The sequence below is a fragment of the Bufo gargarizans genome, chromosome 9, assembly GCF_014858855.1.
Source record: "Bufo gargarizans isolate SCDJY-AF-19 chromosome 9, ASM1485885v1, whole genome shotgun sequence".
Taxonomy (NCBI): domain Eukaryota; kingdom Metazoa; phylum Chordata; class Amphibia; order Anura; family Bufonidae; genus Bufo; species Bufo gargarizans.
Genome location: NC_058088.1, coordinates 141,092,126 through 141,109,467, shown reverse-complemented (window position 1 = coordinate 141,109,467; position 17,342 = coordinate 141,092,126). Strand labels below are relative to the sequence as shown.

Genomic DNA, 17,342 nt, shown 5'->3' with positions numbered 1-17,342 from the left:
CTGGGAGAACTGGATCCTTCCTCAAATTTCAGGAAGAGATCATCGCGAACCTCCTGTATCCAGGAGGTTCCGTGGCCCCATCCACCAGTGTAGTTAGCCATCTACACGAGCGACACTTCCCCAGTGTCGTTGCTGGTACCTCAAACCGACCGCCACCCCGAAAAAAATGTCGTGTCTGTAGCAGGAGTGGAATAAGGCGTGACACCCGCTATTTCTGTCCTGACTGTCCCGACCACCCTGCCCTATGCTTAGGGGAGTGTTTACGAAAGTACCACACACAGGTACACCTAGCATAGGGATCATCTCACCAGGATAGGCACACAGGGCTATTAGGGCCCATTCACTCACAGCTGCTGCAAACGTCTCCTTTCACATGGGACAAAGTGCATAACGCACTTCGCCACATCTTTGGGCGATTTGCACTTTGCACATTGACCCATGGGGAAGGAGAGGTTTGTTCTATAAAGGTAAAAAAATAAAAAAAAAATAAATAAAACACACCAGTAAGCAAACTGGTTAATGTTTAGTTCCAAAAGTTAAAGTTACATGTTCTGTTCCAAAGTTAATAAAATTATTGCGTTGTGGCCTGGTTTTTTCTTTTTTTACCTTCCAGGTGGACCAACCGATCTACTAGCTGCAGCACCGATGTGCATTCTGACAGAAGCATTGCGCTGCTGTCAGATTACACGCAAGTCGGTGTATGCGGCGCTGCAAGACGGGATTATATATATATATATATATATATATATATATATATATATATATATATATATATATATATATATATATATATATATATATATATATATATATATATATAAAAAATCCCGGCAATGATTTATTCATCCACATCGATTGATGCGAATGGAGAAATCTGGTTTGCCAGGGCATACGAGCTAAGTGGGTATGGATGTAGGGCGGAGCTCCTATGTCCTGGCAGACGCCTTTCCCCTCCATTTTTTTTTTTTGGGCAGAGATTTTTTCATCCACATTGATCGATGCGAATGAAGAAATCTGTGCCGTTCATTTTTTTCTTTCAGCCCAGAGGCTGAACGGAAAAAAAAAATCTCATTACCTGTATGCTCAATATAAGGAGAATAGCAGAAACTCCTAATGCTGGCCATACATGTAATGATTGCGGAGACCCTCAAATGCCAGGGCAGTACAAACACCCCACAACTGACCCCATTTTGGAAAGAAGACACCCCAAGGTATTTGCTGAGGGGCATATTGAGTCCATGAAAGATTGAAATTTTTGTCCTAAGTTAGCGGAAAGTGAGACTTTGTGAGAAAAAACCAAAAAAAAAAAAAACAATTTCCGCTAACTTATGCGAAAAAAAAAAAAAAAATTCTATGAACTTGCCAGGCCCCTCATTGGATACCTTGGGGTGTCTTTCCAAAGTGGGGTCACATGTGGGGTATTTATACTGCCCTGGCTTTTTAGGGGCCCTAAGGCGTGAGAAGAAGTCTGGGATCCAAATGTCTAAAAATGCCCTCCTAAAAGGAATTTGGGCACCTTTGCGCATCTAGGCTGCAAAAAAGTGTGACACATCTGGTATCGCCGTACTCAGGAGAAGTTGGGGAATGTGTTTTGGGGTGCCATTTTACATATACCTATGCTGGGCGAGATAAATATCTTGGTCAAATGCCAACTTTGTATAAAAAAAATGGGAAAAGTTGTCTTTTGCCAACATATTTCTCTCACCCAGCATGGGTATATGTAAAATGGCACCCCAAAACACATTCCCCAACTTCTCCTGAGTACGGCGATACCAAATGTGTCACACTTTTGATGCCAAGGTGGGCAAAGGGGCACATATTCCAAAGTGCACCTTTCGGATTTTGCAGGCCATTTTTTACACATTTTGATTGCAAAGTACTTCTCACACATATGGGGCCCTAAATTGCCAGGGCAGTATAACTACGCCACAAGTGACCCCATTTTGGAAAGAAGACACCCCAAGGTATTCTGTGAGGGGCACTGCGAGTTCCTAGAATTTTTTATTTTTTGTCGCAAGTTAGTGGAATATGAGACTTTGTAAGAAAAAAAAAAAAAATCATCATCATTTTCCGCTAACTTGTGACAAAAAATAAAAAGTTCTATGAACTCACTATGCCCATCAGCGAATACCTGGGGTGTCTACTTTCCGAAATGGGGTCATTTGTGGGGTTTTTCTACTGTTTGGGCATTGTAGAACCTCAGGAAACATGACAGGTGCTCAGAAAATCAGAGCCGTTTCAAAAAGCGGAAATTCACATTTTTGTACCATAGTTTGTAAACGCTATAACTTTTACCCAAACCATTTTTTTTTTGCCCAAATATTTTTTTTTATCAAAGACATGTAGAACTATAAATTTAGCGAAAAATTTATATATGGATGTCGTTTTTTTTGCAAAATTTCACAGCTGAAAGTGAAAAATGTCATTTTTTTGCAAAAAAATCGTTACATTTTGATTAATAACAAAAAAAGTTAAAATGTCAGCAGCAATAAAATACCACCAAATGAAAGCTCTATTAGTGAGAAGAAAAGGAGGTAAAATTCATTTGGGTGGTAAGTTGCATGACCGAGCGATAAACGGTGAAAGGAGTGTAGTGCCGAAGTGTAAAAAGTGGCCTGGTCATGAAGGGGGTTTCACCTAGCGGGGCTGAAGTGGTTAACACCTGAAAAAAGAACAAAAAGCAGGACTTCCTGCAGTCCTTGGTCACTTCTAGGTAACAGATAATTCTTCTCACATCTAAAGAGCGATAAACCCTCTCTCCATCTTTGGGCTCTGCAAAAAGGACGGGTGAACCATTTCCTGGAGTCTATAAGGCCTGGATGGAACTTTTGGTAAAAATTTTGGGTCTGGCCTAAGTACCACGCTATCTTCTAATATTGACAAAGGGATGATTATGATTAATAGAGATAGATTGAATCTCGCCAACCCTTCTAGCAGAGGTTAGAACTACCAACAAGACTAGCTTAAGGGTAAGCATCTTTACTGAACAAGACTCCAAAGGCTCAAAGGGTTCTCTAGTTAACGCAGTCAACACTAGGTTCAAATCCCACAGGGGAAAATTTGAACCTCTCAGAGGGACAATCCTATACCACTTTGAAAAATCTCACTATCCAAGGTTTCATAGCAAAAAAAAATTCCAGAAAGGGCTGAAACTTGCACTTTATGGGGTTAGCTAAGAGCACTCTTAGATACCCCTTTGAAGAAACTCTAAAATTTGTACAATAGAAATTTCACAGGGCCATAAATCTGCCTCTACTCCCGCAAAGGCTAAGAATCATTTTCAAATCCTAGCATAAATATCATTTGTTACTGCTTTCCTACTCCTTAGTAATTTGGCTGTTAAGACTTTTGAAAAACCCTGGCCGGGTAGGAATGACCTCTCAAGTTCCATATGGTGAGATGCAGCCTCGCCACATCTGGATGATGTATGGGACCCTGGACCAGAAGGTTCGGAACTTCCGGGAGGATCCAAGAAGAGAACATCATGCCTTTTTGGCCAAAACAAGCGATCATGATCATTCTTGCACCCTCGTTCCTGATTTTTTTTTTTTTATAGAACAAGAGGGCGTAACCCAGTGGATAGTACCATCTCTGGAGCAAAGCATCCACCACCTTCGGGAATTCTCGGATTGAGAGAGCAAAATTCCTCTACCTTCCTGTTCTTTCTGGTGGAGAATAGATCTATTGAAGGACAGCCGCAGAGACTCACTACCTTTGCGAAAATTAGGGGGTTTAGGGACCACTCCCCCTGCGACTGCTCAAAAAGTCAGCTTGGAGGGAGGTTTTCTTATCCCTTTGTGTGTAGGGCCGAGAGAGGAGCAATCTTTTTCATCTCTTGGAATAACAAATCTGCTTCCCTAATGAGAGACTTATCTGGTCCCCCCACTGACTATTTAAATACGCCACCGTAGCGCGATTGTCGGACATTATCCTGACATGCCTTTGTTGAATAAAGGGTAAAGCTGTTTTTAGAGCTAATCTTACTGCCATTAGCTCCTTTCTGTTTAATGAGAATGTCTTCTGCATTGGAGAGCACTGACCCTAAACGACCTGATTCAAGAAATGGGCTCCCCATCCATAAGGGCTGGCATCCATTATTATTACCACAGGGTCTGGGTAACACCAAGGAATCCCCTGGCTTAGGTTTGCATGATCTTTTCACCAGGAAAGGGATTAGGTGTCTTTTTGGAAATCATCATCTTCGAGTCTAAAGATTCTCCCTATTTTCTTTAGAGATAGAAGGATCTCTCTTTAAAGCTGTCAAGGATGGAAATTGGCCCACTGTACAGCCGGGATACAGGAAGTCAGACCATAGAATCAACATTGCTTTCTGAACTGTCAACTTCGGGTCTGATCGAATCCACTTCATTTTTGCCTGGATATGAAAGACCTTCTCCCGAGTCAGAAAGATCTTTTGAGCTACATATAGTCTAGGAGCAGACCCAGGAATAATTGTCTAGTTTGTGGTAACATTCTGGATTTTTCTAAACTTATGATCCAACCTAAGCCCTCCAAGATGTTCCTCACTTTCTGTACCGCTGTCACACAACTCTTGAGATCCTGCTATGATTAGAAAATTGTCAAGGTAGGGTAGAAATGTAATGTGTTTTCCGATAAATGAAGCTATATCTGCCACCACTTTCGCAAAGATCCTCGGTGCCATGGAGAGGCCAAATGGAAGAGGAATGGTTGATGAGTCAGGTGAGTTGGTATGTGATAAGCATCTCTTAAGTCTCCAACAGCCATAAAACATCCAGGAAACAGAAAATGAACCGCTGATTTCACAGTCTCCATCTTGAATTTCCTGAAAAGTAGGAATTTGTTCAGTTGTTTCAAATTTATAACCATGCGAAAATATTTTTTTTTTTTTTACTAAACACAGGGTTGAATAGAATCATTTTCCTTGTTTTTCCGCTGGAATTGGGACCAATACTCGTTTGCTTACAATTTTTTTAATCACTGGCAACCTCCTGCCCAATATTTCAACCTTTAGTTTGTTTACCTGGCTGGGAGGAAGAACCCCCAAACATGAAACCTTTGCTTCTTGTAACTCTACATTTAGGATTCTGGTCTTTATCCCCCAATTGCCTTCTACTCTGAAATCTGGAAGATGTACGAAAGGCTCATCTATATCTTGACGGGAGCAAAGGAGGATTCCTGATAAAAATCTTTTCCCATCTGTTGCCTTCTTCAAGAGAGTCTCGTTCTGAACCAAATAGAAACTGACCCCGACAAGAAATACTGCACAATCTTTTTGTAGCGGATAAGTTTCCCGACCCCCCCCCCCCCCGCGCTCCAATTCTTCAACAACAGAGCTCAGAGGTCGGAATTTGAGAGGGAAGAAGCTCTAGCTGCCAGCTTAACCCCATCTACAGAAGCATCGGCAATGAAATCAACCACCTTTTGGAAGGTGGACAAGGAAGCTAGAATCTGTTCTCTTGGACATTTATCTTTAATTTGACATTCTAGTCTCTCTAACCAAACAGCCATGGATCTAGATGTAACCATGGCAGCAATATTAGGTCTGGAAGCGGAGGCAGCCGCCACCCAAGTGTTTCTAAGGCAAGCAATCTTTTGGGGCTTTATCCCAAGAAGACAATTCTTCTTCAAATGGATACTTCCCTTTAAATCCGCTGGTATTGAAGGCCTTATCAGTTTTTTTTTCACTCTGTCAATGGCTGACATACTTTTATGCAAGGGAAAACATCTGTGCCTTTTTCTCTCTCTAAGGCGCTCAAATACCGAATCAGCCACCAACTTATCTTCTTTTTCGTTCTCCAATTCCAAGGTGGATCATATCGCTTTTAGCAACTTGTCAGTGTCTTCCACTGGAAATAAGGGTTCATCCTCTAACCCTGGGTTCACACCTAAGCGTTCCTCAAACGCGCGTTTTACGCGCGTTTCTTGTAATAGTAAACGCGCGTTTGACGCACGTTTGTGTCATTGACTGCAGTGTCCTATGGCCACAAACGCGCGTCAAAACGCCCCAAAGAAGCTCAAGTACTTGTTTGAGCGTCGGGCGTTTTACAGCGCGTTCGTACGCGCTGTAAAACGCCCAGGTGTGAACCCTTCCCATAGGGAAGCATTGGTTTTCATGTCTTAAGCGTTTTACAGCGCGTTTGAACGCGCTGTAAAACGCTCAGGTGTGAACCCAGGGTAAGTTATCCGCTGAAGAGGAATTTCCAGAGTCGTCCCCTTTAAAGGCTTCCTCACTATCTGCTGAAGAACCTAATTCCGACCCCCACTGCTCCACTTCTTTTGTCTCTGTTTTTTAGGGAGTCCTTCACCTCCAACCCAATGAGAGATCTGATAATTCTTATAAAGCTAGGCGACTCTTCAGCAACAGTTTTCTACACTGTACACAGCTTTATTGTATAAGAGGATGATAGAGGACATCTACATACAGCACACTCATTCTTTCTCTTTGTCAGGACTTTAGGCACAACCTAGAGAAAGAATAACCATATTACAGTATGGTATCAAATACTGAGCCCTTACCCCCTCAAAGTTTGCCAAGTATAGGCGCCGGCATCTCTCCTTCCACTGGATCTGATCTTTTTTTCCTCCTCCATTCTAAAAACCAGGACATCTGGTGAAAAATGAAGTACCTCAGTATGACTTCTATAAGGAGGGATAGAACTCCTCACCGGAGGGTTTTAATATACGAGGAGGACACGGAACCATATGTTAGAAAAGATGTGTACATACATACATACAGGCAGAGGAACGAAGGGAACACCACTGGAATCTGCAGCCTTACTTGTGAAGCTGCCAACGCTACACTAGAATGCTTCCGGCATCCTGCTCTTATGGAGCGGCGGAATACAACACCCACCTTACGCCATTTCCCTGTTCTTTGGAATCTCCAGCATGGTCTCACTCCCATCGAAGAATACACACGCCCTGCCATCTGAGCACCATAGCAGCCCCAGACTACTACTAGCTCCCCGTGTCCTGCCAGCCCAACATCTGGGCGCTAGACCCCTGCAGGTATGTGCCGCATAACCCTCCAGGGCCTCTCTGGGATTCCTGGTCATAAAGGGAAGACTGACTGTCTCCCACTCCAGGGACAGGAAACCTTTTTATACTGCAGGTTTCCTGTCCTGGGAGGCGGAGCCATATCTCTGTGGTGCTGTCGTGGGGGGGGGGGGGGGGGGGGGGATGAATGCAGCCAGCAAAGGAAGCAATATGGATAATATATTAGTAAGTGCTTTGTATCAACTTTCTCTACATGTTAAATGCCACTTACTGAAGTAAAACAACCGCTTTAACTTGTGGTGCCGATTTTGAATTGCACAGCATGTCAATTGTGCAGATTTTCAGTTAATTTCTCACCCTTTAAAATGCAAAGGGTAGGTTCACACTAGCGTAAGAGATTCCTCCCTCCTGTACCAATAACTTCACAGGAAGTAGAGATCTAAATGACAAATTTTACTGAACCTTATCCCACAAAATATACATTAATCTGCTCAGCTCCTCCTGCTCTATAAAATGGTGCTTTCAGATCGAATTGCATTTTGTGGTGACAGCAGGTCCTCTTTAAAGAGCATCTGTCATCCAGATCAACCCTAACAAACCAGGTGTATTGCCTGGTAGAGTTGATCATGCTGGGTAAAATAATATTTCTCTTGTCTGTAGGATTAACTGCTGCAGAGCTATCTTCCCTTTTATATTTATGCACTTAAACAATTTTGAGCATCAAGGCACTGGCCAGAGCACTTGGAGCACCGCTAACACAATGCCTCAAGGCACTGGCCAGTGCCCTTGGAGCACCGCTAACAATGCAACTGTGGACTGTTCCCTTCCCCATAGCTTAAACCCCCTTAAAGGGATTCTGTCACCAGTTATTGACCCCCACATTCAAAAATATGGTTATGTTCATGGTGCCCTTGTGATTCCTAATGTGGTCTTATAAGCTAAATCTGTAGGCTCATTTAGTGTAAAAAACGTTTTGTCTAACCTGTCATTCATCAGATTAAGGTGCCCAGGAGGACGCTCATGTCTCCAAGATGCCGCCCGCCACCGTTCGTGCCCAGCTCCTCCTTTGCAGTCATCAGCGATGTGCCCAGCTCCTCCTTTGCAGTCATCAGCGATGTGCCCAGCTCCTCCTTTGCAGTCATCAGCGATGTGCCCAGCTCCTCCTTTGCAGTCATCAGCACCGCCTTAGAATCCTTTTCAACGCCTCCGGCTGTCCCTCACTCCCCCCTCCTTCTCTAAGATCCCGCGCACAGGCCTGTGCCTGATGTGCCCGTGCGGACTTCTCCGTTCAGTTTCATTGAGCTAAGTGCGCATGCGCCGGCACTTCGCTCAACCTCCCGATGACCTGAACGCTGGCGCACTCGTGGGATCTTAGGGGAGTGAGGGAGAGCCGGAGGCGTTGCAAAGTATTCTCAGGCGGCGCTGATGACAGCAAAGGAGGAGCTGGGCACATCGCTGATGACAGCAAAGGAGGAGCTGGGCACATCGCTGATGACAGCAAAGGAGGAGCTGGGCACATCGCTGATGACAGCAAAGGAGGAGCTGGGCACATCGCTGATGACAGCAAAGGAGGAGCTGGGCACATCGCTGATGACAGCAAAGGAGGAGCTGGGCACATCGCTGATGACAGCAAAGGAGGAGCTGGGCACATCGCTGATGACAGCAAAGGAGGAGCTGGGCACATCGCTGATGACAGCAAAGGAGGAGCTGGGCACATCGCTGATGACAGCAAAGGAGGAGCTGGGCACATCGCTGATGACAGCAAAGGAGGAGCTGGGCACATCGCTGATGAAAGCAAAGGAGGAGCTGGGCACATCGCTGATGAAAGCAAAGGAGGAGCTGGGCACGAACGGCGGCGGGCGGCATCTTGGAGACATGAGCGTCCTCCTGGGCACCTTAATCTGATGAATGACAGGTTAGCTAAAACGTTTTTTACACTAAATGAGCCTACAGATTTAGCTTATAAGACCACATTAGGAATCACAAGGGCTCCATGCACATAACCATATTTTTGAATGTGGGGGTCAAAAACTGGTGACAGAATCTCTTTAATGACCAGGCCACTATTTACACTTCTGCACTACACTACTTTCACCGTTTATTGCTCGGTCATGCAACTTACCACCCAAATGAATTTTACCTCCTTTTCTTCTCACTAATAGAGGTTTGGGTCAAAGTTATAGCGCTTACAAACTATGGTACAAAAATGTGAATTTCCGCTTTTTGAAGCAGCTCTGACTTTCTGAGCACCCGTCATGTTTCCTGAGGTTCTACAATGCCCAGACAGTAGAAAACCCCCACAAATGACACCATTTCGGAAAGTAGACACCCCAAGGTATTCGCTGATGGGCATAGTGAGTTCATAGAACTATTTATTTTTTGTCACAAGTTAGCGGAAAATTATGATTTTTTTTATTTTTTTTTCCCCCTTACAAAGTCTCATATTCCACTAACTTGTGACAAAAAATAAAAACTTCCATGAACTCCCTATGCCCATCATGAAATACCTTAGGGTGTCTTCTTTCCAAAATGGGGTCACTTGTGGGGCAGTTCTACTGCCCTGGAATTTTAGGGGCCCAAATGCGAGCAAAGTAGTTTGAAATCAAAATGTGTAAAAAATGGCCTGTGAAATCCAAAAGGTGCTCTTTGGAATGTGGGCCCCTTTGCCCACCTAGGCTGCAAAAAAGTGTCACACATCTGGTATCGCCGTACTCAGAAGAAGTAGGGCAATGTGTTTTGGGGTGTCTTTTTACATATACCCATGCTGGCTGAGAGAAATATCTCGGCAAAAGACAACTTTTCCCATTTTTTTATACAAAGTTGGCATTTGACCAAGATATTTCTCTCACCCAGCAAGGGTATATGTAAAATGACACCCCAAAAAACATTCCCCAACTTCTCCTGAGCAAGGCGATACCACATGTGTGACACTTTTTTGCAGCCTAGATGCGCAAAGGTGCCCAAATTCCTTTTAGGAGGGCATTTTTAGACATTTGGATCCCAGACTTCTTCTCACGCTTTAGAGCCCCTAAAAAGCCAGGGCAGTATAAATACCCCACATGTGACCCCATTTTGGAAAGAAGACACCACAAGGTATTCAATGTTGGCGGAAATTGATATATATATTTTTTTTCTCACAAAGTCTCCCTTTCCGCTAACTTGAGACAAAAATGTCAATCTTTCATGGACTCAATATGCCCCTCAGCGAATACCTTATGGTGTCTTCTTTCCAAAATGGGGTTTTTGTACTGCCCTGGCATTTGAGGGTCTCCGCAATCATTACATGTATGGCCAGCATTAGGAGTTTCTGCTATTCTCCTTATATTGAGCATACGGGTAATGAGATTTTTTTTCCATTCAGCCTCTGGGCTGAAAGAAAAAATGAACGGCACAGATTTCTTCATTCGCATCGATCAATGTGGATGAAAAAATCTCTGCCAAAATAAAAATTAAAGGAGGGGAAAGGAGTCTGCCAGGACATAGGAGCTCCGCCCAACATCCATACCCACTTAGCTCATATGCCCTGGCAAACCCGATTTCTCCATTCACATCAATCGATGTGGATGAATAAATCAAAGCGCAAATCGCCCAAAGATGTGGCGAAATACATTATGCACTTTGTCCCAGGTGAAAGGAGAGGTTTGCAGCAGCTGTGTGTGAATGGGCCCTAATAGCCCTGTGAGATGTGATCCCTATGCTAAGTGTACCTGTGTGTGGTACTTCCGGAAACACTCCCTTAAGAATTGGCAGGGTGGTCAGGGCAGTCAGGACAGAAATAGCAGGTGTCACGCCTTATTCCACAACTGCTACAGACACGACGTCTTTTACGGGGTGACGGTTGGGTTGAGGTACCGGCAACGACACTGAGGAAATGTCGCTCGTGTAGACGGCTCACTACACTGGTGGATGGGGCCACGGAACCTCCTGGATACAGGAGGTTCTCGATGATCTCACCCTGAAATTTGAGGAAGGATCCTGTTCTCCCAGCCTTACTGTAGAGAACAAAACTATTATATGCAGCCAATTGAATTAAATATACAGACACCTTCTTATACAAGCGTCTGGTACGTCGGGAAACTAAAAAAGGAGCCAACATCTGGTCATTGAAGTCCAACCCTCCCATGAGCAAATTATAGTCGTGGACACAGAGGGGCTTTTCAATGACACTGGTTACTCGTTTAATTTGTATTGTCGTGTCTGCGTGAATAGAGGAGAGCATGTAAACGTCACGCTTGTCTCTCCATTTCACCGCGAGCAGTTCTTCATTACACAAGGCAGCCCTCTCCCCTCTTGCAAGACAGGTGGTAACAAGCCGTTGGGGGGGTAGCCCGTGCGACTAGTTCGCGCGGTGCCACAGCAGCCAATCTGTTCTAGGAACAAATGCCTGAAGAGGGGCACACTTGTGTAGAAATTGTCCACATAAAGATGGTACCCCTTGCCAAATAAGGGTGACACCAAGTCCCAGACTGTCTTCCCACTGCTCCCCAGGTAGTCAGAGCAACCGACCGGCTCCAGGGTCTGATTTTACCCCCATAGATCCGAAATTTGTGGGTATAGCCTGTGGCCCTTTCACAGAGCTTATACAATTTGAACCCATACCGGGCGCGCTTGCTTGGGATGTATTGTTTGAAGCCAAGGCGCCCGGCAAAATGTATAAGGGACTCGTCTACGCAGAGGTTTTACTCAGGGGTATACAAATCTGCAAATTTCTGGTTGAAGTGGGGCTGAATTTTGTGGAGCCGGTCAAAAGCTGGGTGGCCTCTGGGACGAGAGGTGCTATTGTCACTAAAGTGCAGGAAACGCAGGATGGCCTCAAATTGTGCCCTGGACATGGCAGCAGAGAACATGGGCATGTGATGAATTGGGTTTGTGGACCAATATGACCGCAATTCATGCTTTTTGGTTTGACCCATGTTGAGGAGAAGGCCCAGAAATTTATTTTATTCGGAAACTTGGACGGGTTTTCACCGGAAAGGCTGGGCATAAAAGCTTCCTGGGTTGGCGAATATAAATGGAGTGGCATACCGGTTTGTTTCTGCCACGACTATGTCCAAGAGTTCCACAGTCAAGAACAGCTCAAAAAATCCCAGGGCCGAACCGATCTGAGCTGTCTCAACCCGAACTCCAGACTGGGCGGTGAAAGGGGGAACTAATGGTGCGGCTGAAGTTGGGGGCTGCCAATCAGGGTTTGCCAGCACCTATGGGACTCTAGGGGGTCTACGGGCCTGTCTGTGCGGTGGCTGCGACGGGGTAACTATTGCACGTGCCACCGTACCAGCTTCAACTGCCCTTCTGGTGCTCGCCACTTCATGTTGTACGGCAGTGCTGGTACTAGGTCCAGGATGGGCTGCGCTGCTGGCATATGCCTCACCACGTAACCTGACATCGCCAGCCCCACTCTGCTGCCCTTCTGGTGCTTGCCACTTCACCATGTTTAACGGCAGTGCTGGTATTAGGTCCAGGGAGGGCTGCGCTGCTGATGTATGCCTCACCACGTAATCCGACAGCGCCAGCCCCACTCTGCTGCCCTTGAAGCGGATCTTGCGCAACATGTGGTCTAGCAACACAGGGCCGGGTACGCCTGGTGGTATCAGGGACCTCAACCTCCTCGTCCGAACTTTGGGTCAGACTGCCACTGCTTTCTACAGGTTCATATTCTGACCCGCTAGATTCGTCAGATGAGGGTTCCCATTTCTCATCCGACTGGGTCAGAATCCTGTAGGCCTCTTCAGAAGAATACCCCTTGTTTGACATTTGGACTACTAAATTTAGGGGGTATTCCCCGAGACTACCCAAGAAAAAAAAAAAAAGCAAGCCTGTCTTACAAATGGGAGGCTAACGAAGTACCGGAGGCCACTGCGATTGATAAAAAAAATGTCAAAACTGATTTTTTTTTTTTTATCGCCGCAGTGCTTGTAAAGTGATTGTGCAGTGATCCCCCCCAAATTGTTTTTGTCACTGTGGCCGGGCGGGCGTGGGTGAACGCACTGCGTTTTGGGAGGAGGGAGAGCTAAGGTGACACTAATACTATTATAGATCTGACTGATCAGTTTTGATCACTTACAGATACTATAAAAGTACAAAAGCTGATTAACGAACCGGAGGCGGTTAAGGGCTCATGCACACGAAAGTATTTTTTGTCTCTAACCATTACGGACAAGGATAGGACAATTCTATTATAGGCCCACTGTTCTGCAAAATGCAGAACACATACATGAAACGGTTGCATACAGGAGCCCTGAGGCCGCATTCATCTGTCAGATGTTCCAACAGCTTGGGCCGGCATAATTGTCATCTGTTAGGTGACAAAAAAATGCTGCATGCAGTGTTTTTTGTCCGGTCAAACCAGACATTTATGCCGGGCGGATCACCACTGGATCCTATTATAGTCAATAGGGATCTGGTGGTGATCTGTTGAATCTGGCAAGGCCAGGTCAGGTGAAGCCGGTAGGCTGTTCTCTGCTGGAAATGTTCAACGGAGATGCTAGCTCTCACAGCTCAGTGCTTGTGCAGCGTATCAGATGCTGCTTTCCCAGCTTGGGAAGCAGCAGCACATCCACTGTGCAAGCACCGAGTCGGCTCAGTACTTGGTGCTTGCACAACGATCCCGATTAGCTTGGAAAGCAGCATTAGATCCTTCGTTCAAGTGCCAAAACACAGGTAAGGCCTCTTTCACACTAACGTATGGTTATTTCAGGGTTTTGCTGTCCGTTGTTCTGATTTTCCGTATAGCATATACAGTAATTACATAGAAAAAATTGGGCTGGGCATAACATTTTCAATAGATGGTTCCGCAAAAACAGAACAGATACATTTCCGTATGTGTTCTGTTTTTTTTTTTTTTTGCAGACCCATTGACTTGAATGGAGCCATAGAACGTGATTTGCGGGCAATAATCGGACATGTTCTATCTTTCAACGGAACGGAAAAACGGAATGCATACGGAGTACATTCCGTTTTTTTTTTTTGCGGAATCATTGAAATGAATGGTTCCGAATACGGAATGCAAAAAACGGTAGTACGAAAGAAGCCTAAAATCAGATGCCTAGGCCTGTCAAAGGGGAGGGGGAGTGCACAGAGGCACACCAAATTCCTTGGTGTTCGAAATTGTGAACCTGAATAAATATAAAAAGGAAGAGCTATCTGCAGCAGTTCACCCTACAGACATGAGAAAAGCATCATTTTACTCAGCATAATCAACACTACCAGGCAGTAAACCTTGCTTAATAGGTTCCATCAAGCAGATAGATGCTCTTTAACCACCTCCCGACTGCCTAACACAGGGATGCGTCCTGCAAGCGGCCAGGTTATTCCTCCTCGACGCATCATCTCACGAGATGCGAGATGACGCGCATATCCGGCCCGCACATGAGCAGTGCGGGTCGGCAAAAGGCGCACAAGGAGTTGGTCACCAGCCTGCCAGCCAATGATCAGCGCTGGCAGGTTGGTGACTTAAAATAACGAACCACCAGCCATAAGACACATTCTATTTATAAATATAATGTGTTAAATGGCTTCTGTGCTCTCTGCTGGGTCCTTTTCGTCGGTTGGTCCCAGCAGAGAGCACAGATCACAGCGAGTACACCAAGCACTACATATTTAGCCCCAGATTTCCCCCCCACACACCCAATAACCCCCTTGATCACCCCCTGTCAATCACTAGTGAAAGGGAAAAAAGTGATCTGTGTAAACTGTCACTTTTTTTTCACCAGTATTGACTGTTAGGTTTAGGTTAGTTTAGGCCCCTTTGGTAGGTAGTTAGCACCCAGCCCACTGCACCGCAGTCACTGATTCGCTAATTAGCGTATCACTAATCAGCATTGGCACTTTATAGCATCTGTAAGTGATCAGAACTCACCACAGTCAGATCTATAATAGTATTCGTGTCACCTTAGCTCGCCCTCCACCCAAAACGCAGTGTTTGCCCAATCGGTCGCCCACACGTACGTTCACCCACACCCTGCCCGCCGCAGTGACCAAAAAAAATTCTCATCACTGCACAATCACTACACAAGCGCTGCGGCAATAAAAAAAAAAGCTGCGAAGTACAGGAAGCCGCTGCAATTGATAAATAAAAAAATCAGTATGTGTATATGGATAGTATGGATAATGTGGCAAAAAGAAGGCAGCACTCCAGATGATTGTGAAAAAGTGGACGGTTTATTCACTCATCAGCGACGTTTCAGCTCTCACCATGGAGCCTTTTCCAGCTGAGAAAGGCTGCTTTCACACTAGCGTTCGGGTGTCCGCTCGTGAGCTCCGTTTGAAGGGGCTCACGAGCGGACCCGAACGCAGCCGTCCAGCCCTGATGCAGTCTGAATGGAGCGGATCCGCTCAGACTGCATCAGTCTGGCGGCGTTCAGCCTCCGCTCGCCTCCGCACGGACAGGCGGACAGCTGAACGCTGCTTGCAGCGTTCAGGTGTCCGCCTGGCCGTGCGGAGGCGTACGGATCCGTCCAGACTTACAATGTAAGTCAATGGGGACGGATCCGTTTGAAGATGCCACAATATGGCTCAATCTTCAGGCGGATACGTCCCCCATTGACTTTACATTGAAAGTCTGGACGGATCCGTACGAGGCTATTTTCACACTTAGCTTTTATATGCTAAAATAATGCAGACGGATCCGTTCTGAACGGAGCCTCCGTCTGCATTATTACGATCGGATCCGTTCAGAACGGATCCGATCGAACGCTAGTGTGAAAGTAGCCTAACGTGCCAAATTACATCTATAAATAGTGCAAGTAATTGACTAGATACAAATTGATACATCATATAATAAAGTGCAAATGCATAAATATTACAGCCATATTACAAAATTGGTCAGTGTAACAACGTGATTCAAGATAGCAGCATTGTCAATATGTTCATAAAAATGATACAGAATCACAAAAACTCCATAATTATTAATCACAGGTGACAAGTGAACAAATGTGTTAAACATAATATAAATTAAAAACCTTTGAATGGATCACTTCAGGCAAAGTGGACATGATGGGAACTTGTTGGCGTCCGGAAAGGAGAACGGCGCATGCGCCGCTCCAACCGCTATCGCGAGATTCACAGTGGTAATACAAGACGTGCAAACCACATCAAAGATGGCCACTTTAGAGCATTGCTTCAGGGCGCATGCGTGTGCCAAAACACCGCCCATGTAGCTTTGACAGGCACTCGTATAGTGCCTGAGCGCCGCAGCATCCAGCAGACAGAGCTGACCAAGCATCGGGGGCCGGCGGGTCAACGTCGGTCACCAATGGGATATCTGTATCTACGTGGCGGTACGGTAGTCACACAGTCATCACCCAGTAGTCCAGAATTACAGCACATCCGCTCCATGTCCCTCACAGCCGTAAAGTGGGATCTGTGTCCAAAAACCACTGTCCGCTGGAGGGGCACGGACCAAACTGCATCGGGGCTCATACTGTATCAATATGATATTTATGTTAAATGGGACAGCAACCGTCTGTGTGGATGCAACCCAAGTCCCAAAAGGGGCTGGAGTTGCACCAACCCACAGACAGCGACTGTCCTCAAACATTAGTTGTACATACTGTAAAGTGCAAAAGATAGGAGTAAAGAAGGGTCGCCAACAAGATTCCTACAGTCATCGCCATATGTGAACATTCGTATGCTGTATTTCAAAGTCATATCCTACGGAAAAAAGGAAGAAAAGAAAGTATTTTCTATTATTGTATAGCACATGTTGTTTTCCACATACGTCATCGAACCAGAAGAGAAGACACACAAACAATGACTAGACAATCCTAAACTCTACATTTAAACCATGTGGTCTGGCTTCGGACCGCAACCTCACCATCATGTCTGCTGACAAAGGTGGTGGGGTTGTTGTCATGGACACCAGATCCTATGTAGCCGAAATCAAACAACAGCTTTCAGATACTAAAGTGTATGAAAAGATTTACAATGATCCGAAATTTGTACTCTTGAGAGAGCTCAAGGAAATACTAATTGAAGCTAAAGAAAAAGATATTATTGATGAGAGAATTTTTGCCTACTTGTATTGTGATAAACCTGCCACACCCATTCTGTATACCCTACCCAAAATACACAAATCTCTGACTTCACCCCCTGGACGTCCTATCGTCGCGGGGATGGACTCATTGTTTTGTAGGGTAGCTATTTTCCTTGACAAGATTTTGTGTCCCTTTGCTAAATCCGCAAAATCATACGTTAGAGACACTAGCGACTTTTTAACTAAAATTGACGGTCTGTGTATTCCAAAGGGGGCAGTATTGGCTTCTTTTGACGTGATAAGCCTATATACTTCTATAGAACAAACTGGGCATACAGGCTATTGAACAGGTCCTACATAAAACAGATTATAGTATTACCTGTCAACGTTT

The 17,342-nt window shown here is 45.3% G+C and overlaps 1 protein-coding gene across 3 annotated transcripts in view; it reads right to left on the bottom strand.

The window, feature by feature from the left end:
* ERCC6L (ERCC excision repair 6 like, spindle assembly checkpoint helicase) overlaps positions 1–17,342 on the bottom strand; it is a 57,792-nt gene that overhangs the window by 24,556 nt on the left and 15,894 nt on the right. Inside the window, exon 2 of one of the 3 annotated variants that reach the window (XM_044305894.1) lies at positions 6,499–6,589. The exons of 1 other annotated variant lie outside the window; for it this stretch is intronic. In XM_044305894.1, coding sequence (XP_044161829.1) covers positions 6,499–6,589 — 91 coding nt within the window. Of the gene's footprint in view, positions 1–6,498; positions 6,590–16,529; positions 16,611–17,342 lie in introns of those variants that run through there. One more of the 3 variants, XM_044305896.1, reaches the window with a different exon arrangement.